Genomic DNA, 15,926 nt, shown 5'->3' on the forward strand with positions numbered 1-15,926 from the left:
TTACGTTTTATCATTTTAATATTGTCCCTTAAAATGGGTATGTTTAGGTGTGGGAGTAGAGTTAAGGGATCTTACATTTATAATCTATACAATGGTATAGGAAATTGTACAGATATCTTCAAGATATGGCAAACGTGTATGGGCGTTAAAATGTGACATCTACACGTTTTCCAAAGGGGACCAACGTGATTATTTCACGTCTTGTCGTGATACCGGGGAAAAGAAATTTTTTTTCCTAGGATAGTAGGAGAAGATTAACCCCAGTGACGGGTAGGTTTAGGGACTTTTAGGGAGTTGGGGTAGGTCATATCTATACAGTAATGTAACGTTAAGTCAACGGCGTTGATAAACACGCTGAAAAGCGATTATGCGTGTTGATAGCACGCCAAAAATGGAAATCGAATTGGCGTGTCATACATACGCCATTTCATGAGATCAGTCTGACTGAAGAATGTTTGCAGTTTATTATCAGGCAGAAGTCAAGAATCAGAACCAGTGATCAAAAGTAGGTTCTGATTGGCTAATAAATAATCACACATTTTCTACACATAGATAGACTGAAGCATATCTCCATCAATTATGCGGCTGACATTCGGACCCTGAATTTAGGCACGTCGTGACCTTCCACACTTGTAGTGATTGTAATGAATAGTAATTGGACCAATTTTTGAGTCTCCAGTCTAGGACCAACTCTATAGCGCCACCACCAGTTCAAAAATTCAACATTAAAAGGATTATAGCTTTTGAACCCTTTGATCTAGATGTGAATGTAAATAGATGTAAAATGACACTTAGTACACCTGATTCCACTCATTATGGTGATCACAATCAATATCTTACATTAAGACTCTGTACTTTTCAAAATGGCCACTACTGTAATGGGCAGTGTTCAATTTTTTTGTGCTACTCCTCATTCAAATTTTGTTAAATTTTTACAAAAATTGGCTCAGATGATCTTTGGACCAAGCCACACAGAAGTGACTGAACAGATTTTTTTATTTTTGCTATCGTTCCTGATATACTTTTCTCCAAATTTGACCTGTATTTGTTGCCTTATGGTAGTTTGCTTAGCATGCTAATTGGTTAGCATGCTAACCTGATGCCATTCTTTCTAATGTGGCTCTTCAGCTATAAGGCTAACCATAAACTACATTAGCATTAAGCTAACTTAACTTGCTAACTTAACTAATCTGGTTAACATGCCTTTGTGTGCTCATTCTTACACTTAAGCCTCTCCTCGGCAGCTTGGTAAGACAGCGTCAACTGAGTGGCGCAAGCTGCTAAACCACGTGCCATGAGCCCTGAACCATTCCGGTTGTGGGTTTGAATCCTGTGTGGCACATTCCCAGACCGCAAGAGGTATTGTGGTGTAAAAGTTGCTTCTGTTCCAGACATGGTGTCTATATGTGAGCGAACTCGATAAATACAACATGCAGCGAATTTATACAAAAAATTATTCATTTTGAATTGCTTCTCACTTGAACTACTGGACCTTCTTCATCTTGCTAAAAACGCAACTTCCCAGTGGCGCAATGATATGAGTGACAGGTATCTGACCCAGAGATAATGGGTTTGAGCCCCGTGTGGGATGATTTAAAAACAATTGTGTGTAATGTTGTGTCATGTCGATTCCTTTATTATTCAACGTTGTACTAATCTTTCTTCCTCTTGGATTAATGTATGTCTTGTTCATTATATGTTCATTCTCATCTGAACTTCTGTTCATTTTGAGTTTATTTTCACCTATACTTCTAACCAGCTCTTTTTTCTTCAATTTCTGCTGTTTTTACTATTCCTGCTCTTGCTGCTGCTTCAGCTTGGCCCCGTATCGCTGCTTGCAGCTATATTTCCACTTGTTCCTTAACATGTAACCAAAATACTAACACACACAGACACAGTTTCTTCAAGATTGGATTTGGTGAGGAGGAGAGTCTTCTCAAAACATTAAGATAACATGTTCTTTCTCTCAAGGAGTGGATACTTTAAATCTAACTGTAAAGTAAAGACTTTAACTAAGAAATGGTCTCTCAACTATAGGTTTCAATGACTCCTGAGACCATTGCTATCAGGGTAGCCTGGAAAAGCAGATGGATGTAGTGACACCTGTTAAAGAAGTCCATATTTCATCTCTGGAAGCCGGGCTAAATGAGCAAACACTGTTACTGCATTCCTGGCATGGGCCAGACCCTTATGTTACACCTCAGATATCAAATACAGACATTTAAAGGATACATGAAATAACATTTTCGATAATCGCAATGATAATTTCTTTAACAAAGTAAAATCTCATAAGCCTAGAGAATTCATTCAACTCATTTGATATATAGAAGGAAAACTATTGATTAATACCTTGATTATAATCACTCATTAGATATACATTGAAGCAGCAGTGTGTTCCAGAATCCACTTCTTCAGGACTTCATAACAAAAACTTAACTTGAATAATTACAATAAGGGTGTTGCTTATTTATAACATTGAAAATATTATTAACCTAAAATATCTGCTTTTTTTAATCAATGAAAGAATTGTGTTGTACAAGGAACAGCAGTTCTAATACATACTTTTACCTAATACATTTATCAAAGTTAATTGAGTAGAGTGATCACTGGGAACATACTATAACCTTTGGAACATGAAAAAAGGAGAAATTACAGTAACTTTTTAATAATAATATGTTTGTACTATACTTACAGTAAGGTATTGGCAGTATTTAACATGTAGTAAGTCAGTCTGATCACTAGGAAAGCACTACAGCCTTTGGAACAGGAAAAAATACTTTAGGGGAATTACTGTAATTTTTTCTTAAACATATTTGTTTATTGTACATACAGTAAAGGAGTTATTGTCAAAATTCCACCTGTAGTAAGTCAGTCTGATCACTAGGGAAGCACTACAGCCTTTGGAACATGAAAAAATACTTTAGGGGAATTACTGTAATTTTTTCTTAAACTTATTTGTTTATTGTACGTACAGTAAAGGAGATATTGTCAAAATTCCACCTGTAGTAAGTCAGTCTGATCACTAGGAAAGCACTACAGCCTTTGGAACAGGAAAAAATACTTTAGGTGAATTGCTGTAATTTTTTTTAATTAATATTTGTATACTGAACGTACAGTAAGGGAGGTATTGTCAAAATTTCACATGTAGTAAGTCAGTCTGGTCAGTAGGACCATACTACAACCTTTGGAACATGAAAAAAATCCCTTTGGTGAATTACTGTAACTTTTACATAAAACATATTTGCTACGTATTACACATACATACATTTTTTGTATACAGTAGCCTACAAAAAAGTAAAAATATGCAGCAAATATCAAACCTGAAACTATTTCTATCCTGGTTGGCAACTTTATTTATTTATTTTTTTACTTGATTATGTTCATGGTGCTGTCCACGTATGTGGTCCTGAAGGTCCTAAATTATCAAGTCTGCAACTTGGGTAAAGTTTATTTTATATTCGCATATTCGCGGAGTTCCGCGTTCAATATCTCGTGAGCTGAATATTGTTACTACACAAATAACATTGTTTTAATATTTAAATCTTCCTCTTAAAACGAGCTTTCCTTCGGGTTTGCACTTTGCAGATGGTCCCTTCTTAGCAGCCTGCGCATAGAGATCAATGTATTTTGTCCAGTGCGAAGGAAAGATCGTTTTGAGGAAAATTATGTTGTAGCTTCTGGTGTTTAATCTGTAGTTATATGTGATAGGTGTTTTGTGTAGCAACAACGTTTAGTTCACGAGTTATTGAACGCGGAAGTCCGCGAATGTGCGAATATAAAACCAACTTTACCTAAGTATAAAGTGAGATGATCTGCTGATGATCTTGAGTGGCTTGTTGAATGAGTGTTGATAGTCTGAGGCTCATCAATATTAACAGATCTGCTGAAAACACTCTTTATTTCATGACAATAGTTCCTGTTTTCACCTCATTTATTATGCTGATGTCTTCAGATCTCCTGTAAATTGACACTTAAAGCTAATTTCATTGGTGTCAGCAGACTGAGGGTATTTGATGGGTATTATGTTTATGCTTATAACTGTTTTTCTTTCCATTGTTTATACATGGAAGATTTTACTCTATTTATATTCTGTTGTCCACGAGCATAAAAACAAACTCAGTAACTGATATATTTTTGATTTTGCTAGATCAGCTCCTCCCATTATAGTTCATCATCAGTGAAGCTCCTCCCACATCACTCACATCATCGGTGAAGCTCCTCCCACAGCAATTCTCCAATAAATGCTGGAATATTCCCATCAACTACAAGTGAAGACGAGCATCAGAGCATCAGGAAGAGCTGAAATCTGCAAAGACTGAGTTTATTAAAGAGGACAGTGAGAACATGAGTGATCCAGAACCCTGCAGAATGAAACACACTGAAGATCCTGAAGAACAAAGAGGTTGGTGTTTATTCTTCATTCATTCATTCATGATGCTGAAGAACATTCATGTTAGAAACATTCAAGCACTTCATCACTTTTAGATAAACAGTTAAACTAAACAGGTTTTCAAACTAAATATAATATGTAGCGACACTGACTTGGCATCCGGCCAGATGGTCTGAATTAGGCGAATCCTGACTTTTCAAACACAGCCCCTTCGTCAGATGAGAAAACAAGAGCTTTTTGTTTTTACTCTTCTGCAAAATGTAAGAACAATGCACAATGTCTAGATAACGCCCCAGGGTAATGGGGTCTCTGGCTGGGGTCTCCCTGGCGCATGACACATATATAACAAGCCCTGTATTGTTAGCAAATGATTCGACCAAGTCCCCTGATTTTAAATCTCATGACTATACACACACACACACACACACACACACACACACACACACACACACACACACAGAAACCTACTACAGAAAAGGACTTTTTACCCATAAAGTCACTCTTAAATAGGGTTGGGAATCGTAAATTTTCCGGTTCCGATTCCGGTTCCACCAAACGATTCCGGTTCCGGTTCCCATTCATTAAAAAATATTAAAACAACTAATAAAAAAATAGTAGTAGCCTAAGGGAAAAATCCCAAATGAGTTTAACAGACTGTTAATGTCAACAAATTCAACATATTATTAATTAAAACATATTATTATAAAAAAATAAAAATAAAAAATTCTGAAGGAAAATAAAAATTCTCTAGAATAATTTGGGACCTCTCCTATAGCTTATTGTATAATCTCCAGCAGTGGAGAATACCCTCTCAGAAGGTGTAGAATATGCTTGAACACCCATGTAAGATGTGTGTAGAACAGATTATTTTTAAAATAGTTTTGAATGATTGATTCATAAAGACTTTACTTGTTTCATTACTGGATAAATCAGCGCTCTAGCAGTTAATAAACAGAACTGCACGCGTCTTGCGGGAGAACATTTTTGTCGGAGCTTCATCTCTCTATTTATGTCTATGACGAGTCACGCAGGCACTGGGCTACTCCGCAGCGGCTGCGATCCGCCAGTCCGAGTAGCCTATTAACGCTTATTGCAGGCTTAACGTAGTATTTCAGGATAAGACAAAAACACGGTTAGAAAAAAAGACATTCATGCGCTCATTGTATACATTTTGTAAATTCTGAACACAAAAAAAATAATTAATGCGTCTTTATGAATGTTTTAAAGCATCAGATGTAATCGATACACTTGTTATTTGAAGGCAGCAACTTTCAAAAGGTGATTTACTCTATTTTGGTTGTCGTAGACATCAGTGTTTATACTCTAAACTTTTATCTCAGTACTTCTGTGATTATTTGAATATTTGTAACAGAAATATCGATAGGCCTACTGTGTTTGTAAAGCTGTTTCATATTGACAACTGCTCTCTCTGGGTCAACGACAGCGCAAACAGATTTGAATGTTCAGGGGTGAGATTTTTGTAATTTAGGATAAGATCGCGTGGGTGTTTGAATCAGGATCTTTTAAAGATTAATCGTGCAGCTCTATTGTCTTTACTCTCTATCTCTCTCCATTGATATCTGAGGCAAAACGTATTTGAGGAGCGCGAGGGCTTTATTCATTACTATTTTTATGAGGTGAGACCGTCGCGCTCCACTTCACCAAAACAGCGCACCAGAACCGGTTTCGGAACCGAAACTTAGGAATTTCGCACGGTTCCGGTATTTTTTCAAAAACACTGATAAGAACCGGTTCTCGGCTCCCAACCCTACTCTTAAATGTACTAAATATATCCCTTTTGTGTTAAGATGTGTTTGTAAGCTATAGGAAAGCATATATATGTCCTATTGTAACATTAATCGAACTGCAAATGCCTATACTAATGCATAATAACGTATCTTTGCATTGCTACAATGTCTATATTCTATTTTTGATACCTGTGCGATTCTTTTGACCTGATGGAGTTGAATTTCGATAACCAGTTGCAGTAATTTGTATCATTTGACACATTTCATTATGTCTTGAGCAAATCTTCTCAAATTCGATCTCACTCATGACTCATTCGAGTGGGCGTGTCTAACAGGACAAAGGAAAACCTTCCGCTCGAAATGCTCTAAGATGATTCGTCCTCCACGCTAAAAGGAGGCGTACACGGGACACTGATAAAAGTCCGAACCTTCAGTTTCCAAACTCTCTCTCTTCTTCGGTCAAACTTCGGGAAAACACCAGCTTCGGACCGGTTTCGGCCACCGTCGTCGGACGCGCCCCTCCGCGTCACTCCCGACCTTTCTTTTCTTTCCTTTACTACGTTTTATTTTCATATTCGCCTCTCCCTCCACGAGGGAGATTAATTCTGAATCATTTCTTTGGTAACTTCACGTTCGGTGAACCTTTAAAACTTTGCGCGAGTCTGCTCGCCCCGGAAGACATGAGAGAACACGCCTAGCTCCAAAACGCGCCTGCCTCAGCAACACAGCGGACCATGTGCAAGTATAACCGAGCTTTTAAATGCTGCTTACGGTTGTCTATCCCCTTTTCCAAAGTGATTTGATTCCTTGTTGTCTGTCAAAAGGTTACTGTCTGTGATTTAGTCTACTGTGATCATTTCAGATGATCTCTTTCCTTCCTCTTCCATACTCTCTCATCCTCACTCTCTCATTCTCTCTCACCTCTCTCATCTTCTGATCTCTTTCTCTCATTTTCATTATCCGTTTAGTCTTGTGTTTGTTTGTGTTCTGTATTTTGTACATACATGTACTCCTTGTGTTAACTGTAGTTTGAAGTATCCTTAGTTCGATTATTAAAATGATTAAAATCCATTATATCCTTGATTGATTCAGTCTATAATTCTCACATTACGAATCTTTAGTTGTTTTGACAACAATATTACCGTAAATCCTCTAATATTGGCCTGTATTCCATTAGCGGCAGGGTCTCTAACATTGGCCGGTCTCGCTGTCGGCTGAGGTAAATAAAGGCCGGTCTCTTATAGTGGCCGGGGCTATTATTAGAACCAACGTTTTTCTGGGCAGGCCACAACATTATGCTTGTGATAGTAACATGCAAATACCACAGGGGGGCAATGTTTGACGGTAGCCTGGTCATGTCAATCACTTCGCTCTTGACTCGCACGTGAGACTTCAGTCACCGGTAGGCTAATGTTGTTTACCATGGCAGCTGCGGAGCCAAAGAGGATTTTTGGCGATAATCTATTTTTTTAACCCCCTGGGATCGACAATCGCGCTGGTGCTATAGGCTCGCTTTTTTTTCTTAAGTGCAAAAGAGATTCAAAATACTCTGTTGACTTTGATCTTAATTACGGAGAGCGCGCGCTATTCAAACGCAAATAATCTGAGACGATCCACGCAAACCTGTGAACGCCACAATCATCTGGATTTACCTCAGAAGTGCTTGGAAGTATTATTTCGAGGAGCAACGGATCCAGCTGAGAAATAGGTCAGGTCAGTTCTATTTGCTTTGTTCTAATCGCAATAGTGTCTGTAAGTTACATGCAAAAATTGTTTTTAAATATGAAGAATGAATGAATGCACAGATGCGCGCTGTTGTGGAGCTACTACAGCTGGAACAAATACTGTTTCAAAATGAATCATTGCTTTTCACAAAAAAATATAATTTATATTATATTTATTTGTTGTTAATGTTCTGTATGCATACCATAATGTTATATGGTAACTGTACGTTTTCAATAAATTAACCTAGTATTTTATAGGTTCAAATAGACACAAAATCTCGTTTTTATTCATTCTACTGGTAGTCCGTTTTGCTCAAATAGAAATAAAGGCCTGTCTCTAATTCTGGCCTACTTCCAATAAAGGCCTGGGCTGCGATGCGCTTGAGTAAAATAAAGGCCCGGGCCTATATTAGAGGATTTACGGTAATGACAGACACATATGGCTTCTGCGTTCGTTGGCCACACGGTTCGAACCTTGAATGACTTCGAACTTTGAATGACTCCGCACACACACACACACACACACACACACACACACACACACACACACACACACACACACACACACACACACACACACACACACACACACAGAGACACTCTCATCCCTGACCACGTGTGTTCCAATGACCCTTTTAAAATGTATTCCTTGTTGTGTTTCATGGTCCCCATACACAAATTACTATAACTATAAGCTTTATTGGTATGTAATCAATTTGATATACGTTCAATCATGTATCATCTTGTTATTAGCTCACAGAATTATCGTTCGTGGTATTGTTTTAATCAGTCGAATCCTTAACATAAAGTACCAAATGATGCATGTCTTTCATTAATAACAGTTTATAAGTGTATTATGACCAAATTATGTCTCTTCTGCACTTCGTCCCAGAGGGCATGTACTTTCGTGAACAAAAGGAGTGTTACCGCCACGCGTCCTCCCAAATGATTGGCTCATGCACATAAGAAGGCGTGACTTTAGCTCCTTCAAAACACGGAGCAACACTTTATTCTAGGCAGTTTCTACGCCAGAGAGAGATCCATTTCTTCACTACGGACTCCAGCCGGAGTTCTTCATTTACTTTCTAATTTCGTTTTTACTCTAAGTCTTTTTCTTTCTACCTACCTCAGTTTGATATTTGTCCTTCGTTCAGTGTATTCACAAACAAAACGAATTTAAGATTAAGCATATTTCGTACGTGCCGCAGCTGATACGTAATCCTTAGTTGGTTTTTATTAAACTCCATAATCTTTTAATTGAATCGGTCTCATTGTTCCATAACTTGGAGTCCCTGAAAATGATGATTTAAACTACAAAGCTCTACTTGGTTTGACTATTGAGATATCTAAAGTGCCTTACATGAAAATATCATTCCTTGTGGCCAGAGGAAGGTTATTGTCGTTGTTTACAGGCCTGTAAATTCTGATAAGGAAGTCGCGTATACAGTTCGCTAAACGGACAGATTGCGCAATAACTAAATAAACGTGCGTGCGTGCTGAGAGAGCAGTACCGGTAGATTCTCAGAAACTGAATAAGGTTTGGGCGCTTTGTTGAAGGGAAAAAAATCGCTAAAGGGGTCTGCAATGTCACTAAGTTGCCAACACTGTGTATCTCCATTTCTCCAACTAGGGGTTGGGCCACGGGTCAAACAGAAAATACGCGCTGCGTTAATCGAGCGTTAAAAAAAATTTGTGCCGTTAATATGATTTTGCGTTAACACGTTATTAATGCGCTAACTTTGACAGCCCTAATATATATATATTACCCCTCATTTGAGTTGCTAATTCCCTAAAACAACTCATTGTTGCCACAGCAACTATTCTTCTGTGAAACAAACAGAATCCAAAGTGTGTATTTTTCCAACCATACAAAGGTCTATTTTTATGTGCGTTTACACAGAACTTCTCTCATCATAATCTCCACACAGCGGTAATGATTTAAACATTTAAGCCCTGAAGACATTTTAAGAATTGTTTTGAAAAAAAACATCAGGATGTTCTCATCCTGAGAAACTGCTTATAAAAGAAAGAAAAAAACATTTTCTTCTTATTATTTTACGTTTTTTATTTGACATGCAATATCTCAGAAAGGAAACAAGGTGGGAGGACATTTCTTTTTTTGGTGAAGTTTCCCTACGTGTGAGCTGCATCCAGATCAAATTTTGTGGTGACATCATAAAGTAATCAAAAGTTACAGCATTTGGAAAAAAGGAAGCCTTTTTGTTTAGCCCTTGAAGCCCTTAATGGGCATTTTAACCCCCTGAGGTCTACGGTATCGCCGGCGATACCAGCTCGCTTTTTTTTTATCAGTGTAAAATAAACTCATAAATACTCTGTTGACTTTGATTTTTCATAGGAGTTTCGTACATCAATCGATTCTGTTAAATGTGTATTATTTTTGTGTATACTCATAATAAAAACAAAGTGTTGAGCTTTTCGCCAAATAAAGAAAAATAAACACGAAGCGAGTTCTGCCTTCTCTCTGTCAGTGTAGTCCATTCTGAAACGCGTCCGAAAATGAACAATAACTCACCGAATACTTCTCACACAGACACGTGAGATATGTCTTTATGAAGCTTGAAATCTCTTCTTTTAAATGAAGTCATTTATATAAAAAACGAATGTTTTCAACTCATGTAATCCATTTGAAAGCAAGGAGAGGTACCGTTTTTCCTTCTGCCTCATTATCTCTATAATGAGTTGAGGCCGCCCCGCCCCCGGCGCTATTCAAATGGTAAATAGTTTAGGTGATCTAGTATGCATCGCATACGCCCCCCGATCAATGCCATAAAAACACAGTTTCTTCATCAGACTTACAGATAGTTCATCGCGTTTTGAGTATGGCACGCTTCTCCAGTAAAGACGTCCTTCAGATGATTCTGGACAGCGAGGAAGTTGTTTCCTCAGAGGAAGATTGTAACTCAGACTACAAACGGCAGCATTTTGAAGAGCGAATTCCGCCGAGGACACAATTTCGGAGTAAGTTTTACTTAAAAGTCTTTTGTCTTTTATTTTTCGTGTTCGCATTTATGAGGAAAAAACAATATTACGTGACAGTTCTCCATTATGGACGCGAGCGCTCTGAAAGCCACTAAAAGACTTTCAAACTTTCACAGAGACCTCAAAACAGAAACTACAAATCCTTTCTTTAAAACGAATTTCGTTTTGTATCAATTGTATCTTAATTTTTATAATTTTTTCATTAACAAATTTCCTGGATTTAAAGTAAATATAGGCTATAGCAATCACAACATAAGGTGCTTGAACTGGAGATCATCATTAACCAGACCGTAGCCTACTCGCCTCACATGTCTAAAAAATGTGAAATATATTTACAGAAAGCTGGTTCTAAACAAAACCATCCAAAACAAAAAACTATGTAGCCTAATAAATGTGCATTTCTCCGGTGCGTTCACTAGCCTACTGCGAAGATCGCGAGTCAATAGCCTATCGTCAACTTCATCTTTGCCAGAAGTTAAATTTAAATTGCGTGTGTGAATGAATGATGATGTTTTAGCAAACTGTATTGCTATACTGAGGAAAGGAAAATTCGACTGAAATATGTTGAAATAAAATGTAGGCTATTTGTATAAGCAACGTATTAAACTGCAAATTAACAATATGCCCTAATATTTCATGAAAACAACGTTACAGTCAGGCGAAATATGAAAGACAACATCTTGTTGACTAGATTTGGGTACAGTTTTTACTGTAGAATATACTGCCACGTCAAATAAGCTTTTGTTTAGCAATTTCTATATCTATTTTTGTCAAAAATAAAGTCATCAATTAAGATGTTAGCTGTTCCAATGTTGACTATATTCAAACTAATGAATACATAGATAAAATGTAGGCCTATAATCTTTTTTTTTTACAAAGAAAGAGTACACTTGAAATATTGTTGAAATTGTAATTATTGTTGTAATTGTAACCTTTTTAATAAAATAGCAAAACATATTTACAAGATAGATGTAAGCAAAATCTTAAATGGTCAATATAAGACTTCTTCTAAATATATCTTTTGTCCTTGCATTGTGGCTCAGTCAGTGTCACACCTGAGTGAATGGCTAATTATGCAGAGTGGGTGGGACATTGTATTCTAAGGTGTAAACCACTCCTCGTTCACGCCCCCTCGCATATTGGCTTTCCAAGCAAAACCTGTTTTACATCAATTTAAATCAATGTATGGTTTTATTTGAACGATAAAGCAAGACTATTTTCACATAATTTTGAAGAAAAAACTCTAGGCGAGGACATCCATTAGTCAAAAGTCTTATTGACACATATTTACTATGTGTTTTGTGGCCTTATTTCAGAAATTTTAGTTTAGTTTTTTCAATAACCACGCATAAACATTATTCTCTCAAAAATGAAAACATGTACATACACATGGCTCACATATTATGGTAGCCCTGTTTGTGCTATATAGAGTGAATTTACACCTTTGCCATTAATATGTTTATATGCAACTGAAAAAAGCACAAATGTCAGGGCATGTCAGAACATCTCAAGGGCCCCAAAAACCCCTCAGACCCCAGATGGTTAAAACTGTTCCTTCGTGAGGAATATCTCGTGATCAACGCAATAGATTCTATTTTAATCATGAGAATCTGCTGTAAATAATGGTGTCATTTTCTACGATCTGTGTTTGTTTCATGAAGATATGAGCGAAAATACCACTTAGACTTTATGTCCTTTCACTTCATATTTCTCTCTTTTAATTATTTTGATTATTTTGAAAATTAAATCATTTTCTTTCATTTCAGAGCTGATAAAAGTGAAGGAGGAGAGTGAAGAACTGAGTGAAGAACTGAGTGAAGTGAAGGAGAAGCATCATGTCAAACCTGGAGGAAAACCTTTGAGTCGCTCAAAGACTAAAAAGACATTTTTAAAGAGAAGAAGAGCCAAGAAATCTACAACCTGCACTCAGTGTGGAAAGAGTTTCTCAAACACACGTAATCTTGACCGTCACATGAGAGTTCACACTGGAGAGAAGCCGTTCTCATGTGATCAGTGCGAGAAGAGATTCACAAGGAAAGATAGTCTAGAGATTCACATGAGGATCCACACTGGAGAGAAGCTGTTCCCCTGCACTCAGAGTGGGAAGAGTTTCATAGACAAACGTATTCTTAAACTACACATGAGGATCCACACTGAAGAGCAGCCGTTCCCCTGCGCTCAGTGTGGGAAGAGTTTCACAAGCACAGGTTGTCTTGAGCAACACATGAGAGTTCACACTGGAGAGAAGCCGTTCACTTGTGATCAGTGCGGGATGAGTTTCACACAAAAACCAAATCTTAGTCGACACATGATGATCCACACTGGAGAGAAACCTCACACATGTGATCAATGTGGGAAGAGTTTCGCACAATCAGGACACCTTAATGTTCACATGAGGATCCACATCGGAGAGAAAACGTTCACATGTGATCAATGTGGAAAAAAATTTCTTAGGGCATCAAACCTGAAGGCACACCTGAGGGTTCATATGAAGAAGTCGTCTCACTCATGTTCTGAATGTGGAAAGAGTTTTTCACTGCTGTATAATTTACAATTACATCAAAGAATTCATACTGGTGTAGGAGTTCATATGTGCTTTGAGTGTGAGAAGACTTTTTCTTCAGCACAATGTTTAAAACTACACCAGATGATTCACACTGGAGAAAAACCGTACAAGTGTTCACACTGTGACAAGAGATTTAGTATATCATTAAATCTGAAAACACATGAGAGGATCCACACTGGAGAAAAACCATACAAGTGTTCACATTGTGACAAGAGATTCAATCAGTCGTCATATCTAAAAGTACATGAGAGGATCCACACTGGAGAAAAACCTTACAAGTGTTCACATTGTGACAAGAGATTCATTCGCTCCGCAGAACTGAAAACACATGAGAGGATCCACACTGGAGAAAAACCATACAAGTGTTCACACTGTGACAAGAGATTCATTCGCTCCGCAGAACTGAAAACACATGAGAGGATCCACACTGGAGAAAAACCATACAAGTGTTCACACTGTGACAAGAGATTCATTCGCTCCGCAGAACTGAAAACACATGAGAGGATCCACACTGGAGAGAAGCTGCACTCGTGTGATCAGTGTGGAATGAGTTTTTCTTTTATAAGTCAACTGAAGAAACATGAAGATCCATGCAGAGGAGAAACCACATCACCGCAGTCTGAGATCACGGTAAGTGCATCTTTATGTGCTGAGAAACACAGTCTGTTCTGTGTAAGTTAGATTCTTATCAGCTAGGATGAGCATCATGACATTTTGTTGGTTGATCTAACATCAACTGTGTGATATTAAAACAATAACTTGTTAACCCTTTAGCAGTCCTGCACATTTTGCCAAAAACGCCTAAAAAAAGGCCTACCCAAATTAAATTGCATGCTGTTCTTGAACCATTTGGAGTATATGCATGGTTTTGGTCTCTTTTGAAAGGGGACAAAAGAGGACAAAACTTCCTCTTTTGTTCCTGAACTGTCAGAATAACTGTAAGTCTTACTGGTATTGAGTAATAGAACTTTGAACACACTAAAAAAGGGGGAAATATGTTCCGCCTACAATTTTTTTTTGTAAAAACATGCCTGCAGATAACTACAGCTGGGAGGTATTAGCTGGAAAACACAATGGGATCACAGAATGAAGCCTTACCAAACCCAGTTTAACATTTTATAACAATACCTTAGATAATGAGTGTTTTACACATGTTTATCTAAGTTTATGTCTAGGCGCTCCCCAAAAAAGGCCACTTGGAGACTCCAAATGACCCTTTGTAACCACAGACACATAACATGCTGCTATTCTTCAATGCTTTACTCTACAGTCATAATTTTGGGCTCTAATGAAAGGTTACACTTAGAGCTATTATATGCCTTATCCAGATTCACTGTCAGTAATTGCTGATACATAGAAACTGAAGAATAAACACATTATAGTGGGGGTTTTTTTTTCAATTCTTGAAACCAAACTTTCTACAAATAAAGAGACAAAACAAGTGCTATGTATTAAAACACTTTAATATTATAATTCACCATATAAAATAAATATATATGCTCAGCCTCTTGGTGTTTTGCTGGCAGAACCTCTCTGGGAAGGTGGAGGATGGGGCTCCTCTCCTGATGAGGTGCTGTCATTCTGTCCCTCAGTATGTTTTTTACTGACTGGCACGTCAGATTCATTTTCAGATGATGGTCTGTGATAAAAATATATAAAAAAAGAAACAAGTAATTTGCAAAACATTTACATTGTTTCTGTATCCACACACATATAAACAGAAACACATGCACACAAACAACCAGGCTTATACCATTCATGAGCGCACAAACACACACACCTGTGCTTGAGCCCACATAAACAAACATTCCTGCACGAGCGCACAAACACACACACACACACCTGTACTTGAGCCCACAAAAACAAACATTCCTGCACAAGCACACGACAGAAGTTAGCAGGTAACGTTAGCTGCTAGTGCTAGCCTAGGCTACATGTCAAAACAGAAACACACACTCGACCTAACACACCAAACACACGACATAAGCTGACAAGTACACCTAAAAACAAACACATACCTCAGTATATATAGTAAAATATGTTGTATAATATAATAAAACACTTACTTGTCGAGAGTGACGTCTCCACTATCCAAAGACATCTCCTCTGCTACCGAGTCAATGGATGAAACATCGCTCTCTTCATCAGAAATAGCATCCTCCGACTCATCACTATCACGGCGAGTACACTGTTCAATAACTTCAAGTAAGAAGTGTGTTTTTATAGTTATCTTTGCCATTTTTCACCTGTTACCTTCTTTCACTCGTAAACTCGTTCAATGCTACCTTTACGCACGGACGCATGAATCACTAAGCTGCTTTGCGCACGAACTTCACGCATGACCAAATGAATCGTCCCACTAAAGCTGCATATTATTCTTTACAGAAATTCATTGGCTATCAGAAAAGTCAGTCATTTCCATCATCCATTTCAACTGGATCGATTTACTGTCAATCAAAGAGAGGGAGGTACCATTCTTCATCATAGGCGCTCCTTGG

General features: G+C 37.7%; 1 protein-coding gene across 3 annotated transcripts in view; it reads left to right on the plus strand.

Annotated features, from left to right (window-relative positions):
* The first annotated feature begins 3,841 nt into the window (after positions 1–3,841).
* Positions 3,842–15,926, plus strand: part of LOC309499805 (uncharacterized protein) — a 30,733-nt gene continuing 18,648 nt past the window's right edge. For all 3 annotated transcript variants that reach the window (XM_082171290.1, XM_082171291.1, XM_082171289.1), the window contains exons 1-2: positions 3,842–4,402; positions 12,629–14,058. In XM_082171290.1, the coding sequence (XP_082027416.1) occupies positions 4,345–4,402; positions 12,629–14,058 (1,488 nt within the window). In that variant the 5' untranslated portion in view covers positions 3,842–4,344. The remainder of the gene's footprint in view (positions 4,403–12,628; positions 14,059–15,926) is intronic.

This window comes from Leuciscus leuciscus (assembly GCF_965113295.1).
Source record: "Leuciscus leuciscus genome assembly, chromosome: 1".
In the NCBI taxonomy this organism is placed as follows: domain Eukaryota; kingdom Metazoa; phylum Chordata; class Actinopteri; order Cypriniformes; family Leuciscidae; genus Leuciscus; species Leuciscus leuciscus.